The 13,863-nt window shown below is 33.2% G+C and overlaps 2 protein-coding genes and 2 long non-coding RNA genes across 4 annotated transcripts; 2 read left to right on the forward strand and 2 right to left on the reverse strand.

The window, feature by feature from the left end:
* Positions 1–232: 232 nt before the first annotated feature.
* Positions 233–3,571, reverse strand: LOC140037604 (uncharacterized). The gene is made up of 2 exons (XR_011841528.1): positions 3,206–3,571; positions 233–1,879 (listed from the first exon to the last, which is right to left on the reverse strand). It is a non-coding gene; the product is annotated as an uncharacterized lncRNA (long non-coding RNA).
* Positions 3,572–4,437: 866 nt separating this feature from the next.
* On the forward strand, positions 4,438–5,757 carry LOC140038032 (B3 domain-containing protein REM9-like). Its single transcript, XM_072083215.1, has 4 exons — positions 4,438–4,685; positions 4,820–4,882; positions 4,969–5,308; positions 5,416–5,757. Exons 1-4 carry the CDS (start codon positions 4,500–4,502, stop codon positions 5,463–5,465), a joined length of 639 nt encoding a protein of 212 aa, XP_071939316.1. The 5' UTR covers positions 4,438–4,499; the 3' UTR covers positions 5,466–5,757.
* A 1,210-nt stretch (positions 5,758–6,967) lies between these two features.
* Positions 6,968–8,648, reverse strand: LOC113733690 (uncharacterized). The gene is made up of 2 exons (XR_003459114.2): positions 8,005–8,648; positions 6,968–7,513 (listed from the first exon to the last, which is right to left on the reverse strand). It is a non-coding gene; the product is annotated as an uncharacterized lncRNA (long non-coding RNA).
* A 1,993-nt stretch (positions 8,649–10,641) lies between these two features.
* LOC113735471 (norbelladine synthase-like) lies at positions 10,642–12,364 on the forward strand. Its single transcript, XM_027262474.2, has 2 exons — positions 10,642–11,151; positions 11,918–12,364. Exons 1-2 carry the CDS (start codon positions 10,875–10,877, stop codon positions 12,202–12,204), a joined length of 564 nt encoding a protein of 187 aa, XP_027118275.2. The 5' UTR covers positions 10,642–10,874; the 3' UTR covers positions 12,205–12,364.
* Positions 12,365–13,863: the final 1,499 nt, after the last annotated feature.

Consider the following 13,863-nt stretch of genomic DNA (forward strand, 5'->3'; position numbering starts at 1 on the left):
TTATAATTTATTTCAAATCAAAATAAAACTTATTTACTTACATATGTTATTGTGAAAATCAATACACTAATACATTGATTTGCAATTCATATGCATTCACTTACACTATTTAAGTGCGCGGTGCAACCCAATGAGTACAAACAATTTCACAATGATGCACAAGATATATCAATTTTAAGCACAATAAAGAAAACTTAATTAAAGAGAAAAGATAAGAAATGCAAACCAAATATCAATCCAATAGCCTCTTCAATTGATGGCGATACTAACCAAGATGTACAAGAGAAGGCTCACTCCTTCCTCACCCCAAACACACTTTGGTTGAGCCAAGGAGTTTTACAACAATTCTAGTTAACTCTCAACAATCTACACTTGACAGATCACTCACCCACTTAAGAACTATTTTATACAAATGAGGCAACCTTCACCAAGGTTTTACCACTTCAAGAGAGTAACCTTCACTTCAGCAACCTCACAACCCAACTTTCCCAACCCCTTATACAACCAACAAAGAATCTTTCTATTCAAAAATCTCACTTGTAAGCTTGTATTTTGTGTTGGCAAAAGTCCCTTGTCTTCTTGTGCTTTGGGGTTTTTATAGAAGGTGAGAAATGGCTCCAAAAGGCTCTCCAACGGTCAAATATTAAATGCTGTCAAAACTAGCCGTTGGCCTGTCGGACGTCCGAACCACCTGTCGAACGTTCGAACCCTGCGTCCAAACCACCTGTCGGACGTCCGAACCCTGCGTCCGAACGTCGTCAGAGAGTCATCAAATCTTTGCGAAATTTCTCGGACGTCCGATGCGATCGATGTGCGTCCGATGCGTGCGTCCGTTGATGTTCTTCATCCTTTCGGCCCTGTTTTTGCTTCTTCTTTTGTGCCACAAGAATCTGTTCTAACAAATTGCTCACATAAAAACATTAGCCCAAATCTTCATTTTGGTTTGTTAATCATCAAAACCAAGGATTGATCGACCAAGGTCAACACACTATTTAGTTGTCTTATATATACTTAAAGCCTTAAGATTAGTGAATCGATAATATGAATTTTTATGTTAAATATGTAATGTAAATTTAAAGCACACTAATACTTGTAAGTTACAGATTACGCATTCAAATATTCAACAATTCAAACATGAATGATGTATCAAATTACCAATATCTAAATTCTAATTACTAATTATATTTATTGTTTAATATTTAGTATTATGCATATATGTATTAATTATTATCTAATTCTAGTCATGTTACTCTTGTATAAAATAATAAGTATTATAGTTATCTTATATTGTTATGTATTACTATATACAAATACTAAAATAATATATTGTATATTATTATATATTATTATTATTATAAGTACATGATATGATACCATATACTACTAATTATTATTAATAGCATTTACCTATATAATATAATAATATATTAGTAGTATATACTAATACTAAATAGCATTTATCTATATATTATATAATTGGGAGGTGAATCAGGAACGTACCCACCTGCTGCAAGTGGCAATAACTGGCTCAGGATTGTCACACAGCCCTCCATGTTACGTCTTGTTGATTTGCCATAACCTCTCATCCATCCACGCATCGAGCAAGCAAGTAATTTCATGGTTTGAATAAAGGTGCAATTATTCACGCTACTGTGTTGCAGTGGAAAACGTGGCTAGGCACAAGCCTGCCCTAGCCAGTTTTCTTTTCAGAATTTTTTCAGAATGCAGGAGAGAGATATATATATAGAGAGAGAGGGAGAGAGTGCGTGTGACTGTGTGTGTTTCGAGGCATAGATAGATATTTCATACTGCTACAAAAGCTCTGCACTTTCAGTTCTCTCAATCATCTTTATGTCCATTCAATCTGGGTCCCACAACCCTGTTACAACAGCACCTCGTTACTCTCAATCTAAATTAAGTCTCATGTCTCCTGGTAAAATATACCATCCATGTGTCTGATCTAAACCCCTTTGACGTCAGTAATTGTAATCGTGTCTTACATTTATGTGATCCGTACCTCTTACCAACGGATTGGTACAACCCACTACACCATTTTGTAGAATTTTCGCATAAACCACATGCTTTCCCATCCACAAACAAATAACTTCCCTTCTCTTTTCTCACGTCCCACCATTACTACACCTCAATTTATTATTCTTGCTTACTAAAGTCAAAGACTTCCTGGTTACAAACTTACAATCCAACCGAGTAGCATTTCAAGGAATGCCTATCAAGATGTATGATTTAAGGTGACTAGCATTTTCAAGGAGACAAGCATTTTAACACATTACTTATGTTCTAATCATTTTGTGATTTAATTGGTATTTATTTAATTATTTATACCTAGAATCCTTAGTCTGTGATTTAAGAAATACATAAAAGTTAATTAATTTAAACTAGAATAAATCTTAGATTGTACAATGATTAGTGATAATTTATGAATTTATAATTTACAATGATTAATAATAAATAATATTAGTTAGTAGTTACAATGAATTTATAATTTAAATGATTAATAATAAGTAATATTAGTTACAAACTTACAAGTTACAATGATTAGTGATAAGTTATATTAGTTACAAACTTATAATTTATTTCAAATCAAAATAAAACTTATTTACTTACATATGTTATTGTGAAAATCAATACACTAATACATTGATTTGCAATTCATATGCATTCACTTACACTATTTAGTTGTCTTATATATACTTAAAGCCTTAAGATTAGTGAATCGATAATATGAATTTTTATGTTAAATATGTAATGTAAATTTAAAGCACACTAATACTTGTAAGTTACAGATTACGCATTCAAATATTCAACAATTCAAACATGAATGATGTATCAAATTACCAATATCTAAATTCTAATTACTAATTATATTTATTGTTTAATATTTAGTATTATGCATATATGTATTAATTATTATCTAATTCTAGTCATGTTACTCTTGTATAAAATAATAAGTATTATAGTTATCTTATATTGTTATGTATTACTATATACAAATACTAAAATAATATATTGTATATTATTATATATTATTATTATTATAAGTACATGATATGATACCATATACTACTAATTATTATTAATAGCATTTACCTATATAATATAATAATATATTAGTAGTATATACTAATACTAAATAGCATTTATCTATATATTATATAATTGGAAGGTGAATCAGGAACGTACCCACCTGCTGCAAGTGGCAATAACTGGCTCAGGATTGTCACACAGCCCTCCATGTTACGTCTTGTTGATTTGCCATAACCTCTCATCCATCCACGCATCGAGCAAGCAAGTAATTTTATGGTTTGAATAAAGGTGCAATTATTCACGCTACTGTGTTGCAGTGGAAAACGTGGCTAGGCACAAGCCTGCCCTAGCCAGTTTTCTTTTCATAATTTTTTCAGAATGCAGGAGAGAGATATATATATAGAGAGGGAGAGAGAGAGTGCGTGTGACTGTGTGTGTTTCGAGGCATAAATAGATATTTCATACTGCTACAAAAGCTCTGCACTTTCAGTTCTCTCAATCATCTTTATGTCCATTCAATCTGGGTCCCACAACCTTGTTACAACAGCACCTCGTTACTCTCAATCTAAATTAAGTCTCATGTCTCCTGGTAAAATATACCATCCATGTGTCTGATCTAAACCGCTTTGACGTCAGTAATTGTAATCGTGTCTTACATTTATGTGATCCGTACCCCTTACCAACGGATTGGTACAACCCACTACACCATTTTGTAGAATTTTCGCGGTAGGAAACAGGAAATCTAAAGGAAATCCAGTACCAACACCTATCAGGTGCAATTAATGACTTGTAAAGAATAAAAGGGATGTAAATGAGTTTAATCAATTCGAATACCCTAATGTTCAAAATTGTTTGACCTTTTCTTTTTATTGCCAAACTGAGTTTGAACGAATTTTTTATTGGATTAAAAAATTATCCAATATAAAACATTCAAACTTGTTCGATTATTTTTAACTTATTTGAAATTTTGTTCAAAATTAACCTTTTTTTTATTGTAAAACCAAATTTGAATGAATTTTTTTATTAAATTTAAAAATTATCGAATATAAAACGTCGCTTAAATTTAATAAATCCCGTTCAAATTTGGTTTAATCAAATTAACGAATCAAATTTGAACCAACTCTTCTTATTGACTTCGATCATTCTTCTTCGGTAGTTTTGATTCATCTTTCATCCATACCTTGCAGCTTGCAACGGACATAAATTTTGAATATACCTTGTCAAATTCTGGCTTTTGGATAATTTTTTGCGAATTTTGCAACCTTTTGCGCTAGCAAACGTCGTAGGAAACGCCAGCTGCCATAGTCGTGTAAGTGTATAGCAATTGGTTGTTGACTGGAGGTGGGGCCCAAATCCACAACCACAGACGACAACATTATATTATATTTACATTATATGGGACGTGATTAAGTGCCTTCAATACCAACACCTACCGTCTGGAATCATCAAACAGCATGCGAAATCATCTTTCGAGAAGCAAGAAGGATACAACAGTCCAGGAGAAAGATGCAAGAAAAGGCGGGAGGATAACTATCAATGGCTTGACACTGCAAGACCCTTCAATAGAGTGCAGAGGCAGAGACCACACAAGTGTCTCCGGCAGCAAAATGAGAAGTGGTTGCGCAACAAATAATCAGCAGGTACGGTTAACAACAGCACACTTTAATTTGGTTTCATGGTACAAGATGATAGACATCTATTGTTAAAAACAGCTTCATCCATTATTTCTAGACACGAAATGTTCCACTTACACGGTTTAAAATAACTACATCAGGGAGAATCTCGAGTTATCAGTCGCTTCTTCAAATTCATAGCACCTGACTTCGAAGCAGAACTGGTGTGTATTCGCCTATCAAGTTATCTAGAATCTTTAATTTAATTTATGCTCCATTACATCCTCTCATCGTTTTCCATGGTATACAGAGGCTTCCTCCACGTTTCTGTAGGGAGCTGTATGAAAAGATTCCAGAGCAGGCGTTTCTAGAAAGCCGCAAAGGGCTTTGGGAAGTTACAATAGGCAAACGCAGCAACGGGCTACTAACCCTCGGCGGGGAGGGTTGGAAGAGTTTCATACATTATCATGAACTAAAATTTGGAGATTTTATGGTTTTTGAACATACTGGTGGGATGGTGTTCAAAACATACGTATTTGGCCCTAGTGCTTGTGAGAAGGACTACTCTTCTGCGGGTTCTGAGAACTTGACAACAAACAAAGTACCTTGTGCTCAGCCTCGTACTCTTCCCAATGTTGCAGTCATCAAGGGTGAGTTATTTTACTAATACTCTTCACGTAAACAACAATGGAATATTTTGGGGTTAAAAGAATTTCCAGTGTGATAGCTGATGTAAAATGTGATTATTCATATGCAGAGGAGGAAGCGGAGGGATCAGATAGTCTCGTTATCGTCAGCGCAATCTGATTATGCTATTATTTTGGCATTAACGGACAGATGGTTTGCCTCAGGTCTCGCAGGCCAGAGAGGGGCTTCGATCCATATTAGAGTTTCCCAATTTTCAGTCGTTTGAGGATGCAGTTAAGTATGTAAATTATCAATTAAATAGATGCTCAACTGTTCATGTTAGTCTTTTCAGCCATTGCAATTTGTAAGAGCTTAAGAGTTCCATAGCCACAATGGACGATTCTATTTTCATGAATGCCGCTGATTATATACTTGGCTTTTGGTAAATCAATCTATCACTCAACAGATTAAATTAACTCTTAATTACAATTTTAAGTTGCACGCTAATAGCTTGGTAAATTTTTCTGGGACTAAGTTTTGATGGTAGCTCTTAGCTTAGCAGATATTATTTTAACGAATTTTCTATAGGAAAAAATGTAAAACAGTTTAGGGCTTTGTTTGGTATTCACAATTTTGATGTTTAAGTTTTCATTTTTCAGAAGTAAAAAATAAACAAATATTATGTTAAGAATTAACTCTTAATAATTACCACCTTTTCTTCCACAATATATCTATGAAGTCATGTTAACTTAAGAGATTGCTACTGGTTCGCACTTATATCAATCATTGTTGGTCCCTTCTTTTTTAATTGTACAAATATCTCGCAATGAACATAGATCTTAAATACTATATGCATAACTAATTAAAAAAAATTGTTGAATAAGGATAATAGGACTTTTTTTTTCTTTCACAGTAGGCTCGGAATCTTACAAAATGGAAGGGAAAAGAGAAAAGTTTGAGAGTTGAATAAAAAATTTCTCAATTACCTGACTAATAATGTTCCAACTTATTAAGTTAGTTCTTAAAGACAAATATTAAGGTTTTGTAATACAGTGAGTGGTAAGCTAAATAATTAATTATTTTGATTAATAAGATCATAAGTATGAAGCAAAACTACTATTATGCCTGTATATTAGTTGTAGAAAGTGGTAATTTATTAGAGAAATTAACTGAAGTTTTCCCATCAAGAAGCAAATATACACATCCAAATCACATGCCTTTCTCTCTAATGTGAAAATGAAGCGACATCACTAGCAACTCTGTCTTCTTGAAAAAAAGCATTGCATACAGAGTGATAATGACACTTTTTTTGTCTCCACAATCATTTCCATTCTTGTTCCCTAGTAAGTCATTCGAACAAATCTAAGAACTTAATGAATTGAAAAATGCTCTGTTTGGATCCTCTGTTTTTTGGGTGTTTTTCAAAAATTAATTTTTCAAATACAATAAAAATTTTTAAAAAGTATTCTAAAAGATAATCTAAAAATTAGTTTAATTTTTTTTAAGATTTTAGAAACTCTTCTACTCTTAAATATCTCAAAATATTTTTCTAAAAATATTCCAAAATATATTCTAAAAACTCTGCTATCCCAAAATATTATAGGTGCTTTTAGACCGTTGAGTTTGACATATTCACTATGTCAAAAGAGAAATGAATACATGAAACTGTATGTATATACTAATGAAACCCGCCAAAAATAGTCAATCCATTATCAAATGTTCGCTCTATACAATGCAAAGGTAGAACTCCAATTACATCACCCTATAAATGTTGACATGTATACTGTTGTTTTTGTCAAAATACATCATAGAAACAATTTTGTCATTGGAAATTTATGCTCAATTTCCTCTAGATGTATCCCAATTTTGGGTCATTGAGTCAGCATTCAAAAGTTTTAGGCGCTGGAAGCGACCCTTATGTACTGCTTATACTTGTGGTCAATTTTGGGGCTTCAGCCATAGTCAATTTCCAAGCCGCCATAGTCTGCAGCAGCCCTATATATTCTTCAACCCCCACATACATAGGGGGAAAAAAAAAGCATTTTCCACAACTGTCTAAAATTTCAAAACATTACCGTGCAATGTTATCAAAACAGTAAAAGAGATCATTTACACGTTTGCAAAGTGATCAAGGTTAGCTTTCAAGAAGCAATTATACTTACCATTATCATTGTATTACACAGATGCAAGAATTTTGTACACCCTCTAATTCTCCATCCTCTGACACACTACGACAATCAACATTCAGAAGAAAAAAAAACAGCCATAAGAATCACGAAAACATAGTCAAATGCTGCCCAAAATACTACCCATTTTTTCCTCCAACAAAAGATAAGTTTGCAATCTAATTAGCTTCAAATATTAGTTTTTTTAGATATAGAAAAGGTAAAAGTAGGCTTCATTTATAGCAACCAACCAGCATTCTTGTTTTCCTCTTTACTTTTTCGTTAATTCAAGAGCTCGATATGATTGTTAATGCATTAGTTTAGGACATTTTTGCTCCTCAAAACTCTAATATTTTTTCCTAGATCACATCATGCAAATTTTGATAGTATTATAGAATTTATAGTGTTAAACACTTATTTCACTCCAAATTTTTTCAAAAAAATAAGAACACCATTGGTGCTTTCTTTCTCTTTTTTTTTTTTTTGTTGTTAGGCCGGAGGGGGGGGGGGCAGTGAGGACACTTGGAGAGATGAAGGAACTTCTGTTAACGTACCTTGGCTCAAACTCTTGAACATGAGCAATATCTTTGCCATGGGCGTCCGGCCAGTTAACTTTCCTCGACCCTATCCTTAGCTGCTGACTAAATTCTAAAGGTTCAGTCGCTTTCTTCAGATTACTCTTAAGAGGCATGGGTTCATTAAGCTCTTGAGATGCATCAGACCCACCAATGTCACACGCGACGCCTCCACTGTTCTTGACTTCAACTTGTGATTCCTCATCAAAACAAAATTCGTGAAAAAACCCATATTTCTTCTCTAATGATCTATGCTTCCTGTGATTGTTGCTGGTGCCACTTCTCCTAACACCTTCGTCGTCTTTGCTGTCGGAATTCCTCGCTGCTACGTAGCATGAGCACACTAAAGATGTGCACCTGTTATGCCCTGAGGCCGCCAGGAGTGCAGAAAAGAGAAAAAAAAAAAAGAAAATGGTATTTAAAATCTTGATAGTGTGAAAGAAATTTTCATTGACTTAGCTCATAGGATCAAATGGAAAATGAAGTGGCTAAGAAGATTGATGTATATGCGTAATGCTTTGTCTTCACTTTCAGCAAATTCCAAAAGGTTTGATTAGGTTCATATTCTGCACGTAGAGAAGATAGTGGGTTGAAAATTTTGAAGCATGCGGGTGCGGTTTTTGGTGGGATTTTGCGAGCCTGGAAAAGAAGAAAGGATACAGAACTAGGGATAATCATTTTCTCATGCTTCGTCTCCACTATCACTTGTTCTCTTTTTGCTTTCATACTCATTACACTAGTACAGTGAAATAGTGAATCAATGGGGGAAAAAATAAGAATAACATTATTCTATTATCTAATTAGGAAAACTTTTCGTGAGATTCCATGTTTATTATGGTGCCATGCACTTACACTATTTTCAAAAAATGTATTTAATAATATATCATGCGTCGCAAGATACATTAGTATCAATTATTCGTCATCCAATAATAATAAAAAATATATGTTTCCTTATTTGATGATAAGTGATTGATAATAGTCCATCTCCACGTATTGTTATATAATATACATGGTATAACCAATTTTTTTTTTTTTTGTACATTTAGAATTTGTACTTCTTTCAACATTCATATATATGATGCCAAGGTACAAATTGTTTATGCATGATTAATGATAAAATATGTGCAATCGAATTGGTGACCGAGTCAGACATGTCCATTTCCATCTGGTCCCCAATCCCATTATATTTTTTGTGAATGAGTATTCTCTGCGTGTCTCCTTTTGTCCCGCTTATGTATTATATACAGTTAAAATCGCAATTCTAATTAGCCAAGTACACTTTGGCTTTCCTTATTACCTTTTTCTTCAAATTGTTTGAGAGAATCATGCACCAACCATTTGTGGATTTTTTTTTTTTTCTTTTTTAACCTTAGTCATACTATTCTGCACTTCATGTGAATCTCTAATCCACCATTAAGAAATTCTAGTGATGTGAAAAATATGAATCACTGCAAAGTTAATACATGATCACCACTTTTACTGCCATGGCACTTTAAATCATGAGATGACATGATAAAAACAAGAACTTTTTTTAAAAAAAAAAAAAAATTTGGTAACCATGATATCAAGAACATTATTGTATAGAGAAAAGGGAAGGAAGAGGATTCCATACAAGCAATTGATCTTTACGCAGTGTGAAATTTTAGAGGTCAATTCTTAAAAAAAGAACCAGCAATGTGTCTATTGTTGATTTTAGGGTGAAGATGTTAATCATTTTCTTTCTTTGGTGCAATAAGTCTAGTGCTTTTTCAGTAAAGTTGATGATAAAAAGCACCATGCGCGTGTGGCATTGATATAAAGCATGATTTTGTGCTCGTGATAGTGTAACATAATTATGATGTCTTCTTTTTTTTTTTCCCCCATGAACTGAAAGATTAATTATATTGGTATAATTGTTTTGACAGACAAAATATGTTTAGCTCTTCTCTGTTTATGATACACTCTACTACAATTAATTAGCTGCATACTACTAATCTCCAGCTCGAGGAGATGAAAGCCTTTACAAGAACCTCAACTCGTGCAAGTTTCCTCCAGTCGGTCTTTTGCCCATTCTCGATTACATTTGCAAATTTTTTTTTTTTTTTTTTTGCTTTTTGTACACTTCAACAGAATTTCTAAAGAAGGCCCAATTAGATGTCATGGTTACATAGAAAACACCACCTATTCTTGGACATTAAAATATACAAATTAGTCAGTAAAAAAAATGAACAAAAATAAAATTCAGCATTTCCAATTTTTTGTTTTATGGTCTTAAGGATCCAACAAGTTCGGGTGTAACCTTCGAGAATACCTCAAGTACTCAACAAAAATTATAGACTAAGACTGTTATCCAATCTAGATTCCGAAATTTATTTGGGCAAAAGGAGAAAGAAAGTTTGGAATCTAGATTCCAAACTAAAAAACAAAATCTCTTTATTATAATCTTAAATGGGCTAGTTGATCAATATTCATTAAGAATTAATTTATACGTTTAAACTTTGCCGAATAAGAATATGCTCACCAAAATGTGCCAATGGGCATACGAGTCAAAAAAAAAAAAGGAACCGTCTGGCATTAATTCCTTGTATATGTGTACATGAACATTCACTACAAACAAATACTCCAAATTCAAAACCCCTCCAAAGTTGTACACAGTAATATTCTCACAATTTATCGAACCCTCTAATCGGCAACCTCCAAGGAAAAAGGAACAAGAGAGTCAACAAAAATGTGATGAAACTCAGTAACTTTTAGAATATATAGATGGAGTGCAGTTTGACCTTGCCTTGTGGTGAAGGAATCGTTTTTCTCTTTTTGTTCTTTTTCTCTTGTCATTAGCATAACACTTATAGAATTGATCAAAATTAGGTATGATTGCTTTTATATATATAGAACATCAGTCTGACAATTGCTTAGCAAGTTTTCTCCACCAAAAACACACACAAAAACGCAAAGATAAGAGAGAAATGTTTGGGAGACTGTGTGAAGAGATTGAAATTAAGGTGGCAGCAAATGAAGCTTGGAAGATTTTTGGAGCGCTTGAACTTGGCCATCTTGCTTTTCAACAACTCAGTGATATAATTCATAAAATGGAGGTATTAGAAGGCGATGGGGGTGCTGGTACAGTAATCAAACTCAGCCTTCCTGGTAATTAATCCAGAATGTACTCTACTTTTCTTGCTAATCTTCGAGGATTTATGTTTTATGCACTATCAACACACACATCCATGTATACGTGACCCCTTATAGTTTTTCATATTGCCACATGACCCCATTAAAGTTTTAAAATATTCATATAACCTCCTCGTAATTTTATGTAAAGTGAAAAGCAAATGGAATCATAATATCCACTTAATCCCTTATAATTTGTGTTAATATCCGTTTTACCCCTTATGATTTTTTAGCCACATAATTCTCTTGTGATTTTATGTAAGGTGATGAGATCGTTATCTAATTTAGTGTTTAAGTAAGGGTAATACTGATATTTTAATTAATGGCATTGTGGATGCTTTTTTCCATCAAATTTTCACTTTAAATAAAACTATAGAGGGCTTATGTAGATATTTAGAAATGCTAAGGAGTTATCTGGCAATCTGTGAATCCACAAAGAAATTAAGTGCAATTTATCCCAAAAAAAAAGTTATGCTTGTGGGTACGAATTCATGACACATAATCTGACTTGCATTAAAAACTTTCCTTTACCACATATGACATACATGTAGAAATTTCTCAATTGTACATTTTTTTTTTTAAATTTTCGGGTCAAGAAATTCTCGTAGGTATAACAAGTATACATGTATTTTCACAAAACTTTTCTCGCAATTCACAATCTTTTTCTTTTTCTCTTATTTTTTTTCTAGCCCATGTAATCTCTCACGGTTGGCTTGTCCCTCTACGAATTATAATTGATTAGGTAATACCTATTGCAAAGAAATATTGAAGGTGGTTGACCAAGAGAAACGAGTGAAAATAGCGGAGCTTATTGAAGGCGGGTTTCTTGATATGGGATTCACATTTTATCAAGTTCGGATTGAAGTGATTGAGAATGCCAAGGACGAAAACTCATGCACGGTCAAATTCACAATTGAATATGAGGTGAAGGAAGATGCAGCTGCTAATGCTTCACTTGTCAGCATCCGGCCTTATGTTACTATGATGAATGTTGGTGTGGATTATCTTGCTAAGAACAAGAACAAGTGACTTCCCATTTTTCTGCATTTTTATCTTTCTATTTACTTCAATTAATCTCCTTTTTTCCTTGTGATTTGTGATGAAAAAATTGTTGTAAAAGGAATTGTACTTCGGTTATTTTGAAGCAGGAATGAGGAAACTCTGAAAAAATGGTCCATTTCATACCTAATTATTTTTTTTTCCCTATCTTGTTACATTCTTGATAATGCATAATCGTCCCTTACACATTCAACTCATGTTTCTCGTCTGCAACGTCCTAATATAACCGAGGCAAAAATAGAAAGGGATTGAATTATCCTCAAAGGTGATTATTTCCCCAAAAAAAAATTAAAAAGGAAAAAGGTGACCTTTTTACATTTTTTCAAATCAACGAAAATGCCAGTCACTTGTTGTAAAGTCTCAGGTTGGTTATAAGCTAAAATTGATAAGTCGGTTCAATCTTAGTACTCCCTCCCTCCGTTGCAATCATGTTTCAGAAATTCAACTTTTTAAAAATAGTTATTTGATTGTGATATTTATACTTTTCTTTCCAGTTTTACGCTCACAAATTCAAAATTTGAATTTAAATGACAACATACTTATGATTAAAAAGATGGACTATATTAGAAGGAGAGACTAAAAAGTAAATTAACTTTCTTAATATGACAAACATTTTGAGACATTTTAAAATGAAAAGTATGACGCATTCAATGGAACAGCGGGAATATTTGTTTCCCCGCAAGATGAGTTATACTGTTTATCTCCTTGCAATGTCTTAACATAGGTACCCATCCTTGTAAAATTTTAGGTTGGTTGTGAGTTGAAATTGATAAATTGGGTTTAGTGCTATGATTTTTATCCCGGCTTTAATATGTTAACAACTACAATAGTTTGATTTTTGTCTTGGGGTGGCAGATAACAGGGAATCTCTTTTTCTCTTCCTGCATTTGTTTTCTTCATTTCAATTGGTAGCATTTCACTTCAAGAATTGGCACACCAAACTCGTCATGTTATTACTTCGTCATAGGGTGGCAGATAATGAAGAATCTTTTTCTTTTGTTCAATTTCCCTATTTGGGTATCTAGCACAGCAACTTGTCCCCATATATCTGGTCAACAATTTAAATTCTCAGCCATTCAAAAACAGTACTAGTATACGCAGACCAAAAACATCTGCAGCATTTTGGGAGAAAAAAAAAATGTTTGGAAAACTATCAGAAGAGATGGACACAAAGGTGGCAGCAAATGAAGCTTGGAAAGTGGGGATGAACAAAGTTTTTTTTTTCTTGGGATGAACAAAGTTATGCTTCCTATTCTAGATTAATTGTACTCCAAAATTTGAATGGTTATCCATTCTTGTTGGATTTAGTCTTTCAATATTACTTAATTGCTTTTCTATTTTCGAGGACAAGGAGGAGGGTTTTTTTTTTCTTTCTTTTTTTAACCCTCTCACCCCTTTTCGCATTCTTTCAAATATAAGATTTGAATCCTAAATCTAACAACGAAAAAGATTTGAATAGTCTTACATTGTCTTGTGAGAGGTTTTAGCGGTAACCTTATATAGATACATAAAGAACTTAAGTAAACCTTAATCAGCCATTGAAAGTTACATTATCGACTACCTATCAACAAAGAATATATAGTGATAAGAATCTCCAACTCTGCACAATGTCAATGTTTTCCTGAGACC

The sequence above is a fragment of the Coffea arabica genome, chromosome 3c (genome assembly GCF_036785885.1).
Source record: "Coffea arabica cultivar ET-39 chromosome 3c, Coffea Arabica ET-39 HiFi, whole genome shotgun sequence".
NCBI classification, from domain to species: Eukaryota; Viridiplantae; Streptophyta; class Magnoliopsida; order Gentianales; family Rubiaceae; genus Coffea; species Coffea arabica.

Bases quoted from the DNA above. Each gene is read 5' to 3' on its own strand.
- LOC140038032 (XM_072083215.1), top strand. From the start codon at position 4,500: ATGCGAAATCATCTTTCGAGAAGCAAGAAGGATACAACAGTCCAGGAG. The intron at 4,686-4,819 runs GTACGGTTAACA...TAACTACATCAG, and splicing joins GCGCAACAAATAATCAGCAG to GGAGAATCTCGAGTTATCAG. The intron at 5,309-5,415 runs GTGAGTTATTTT...ATTCATATGCAG, and splicing joins CAATGTTGCAGTCATCAAGG to AGGAGGAAGCGGAGGGATCA.
- LOC113735471 (XM_027262474.2), top strand. From the start codon at position 10,875: ATGATTGCTTTTATATATATAGAACATCAGTCTGACAATTGCTTAGCA. The intron at 11,152-11,917 runs GTAATTAATCCA...ATAATTGATTAG, and splicing joins AATCAAACTCAGCCTTCCTG to GTAATACCTATTGCAAAGAA.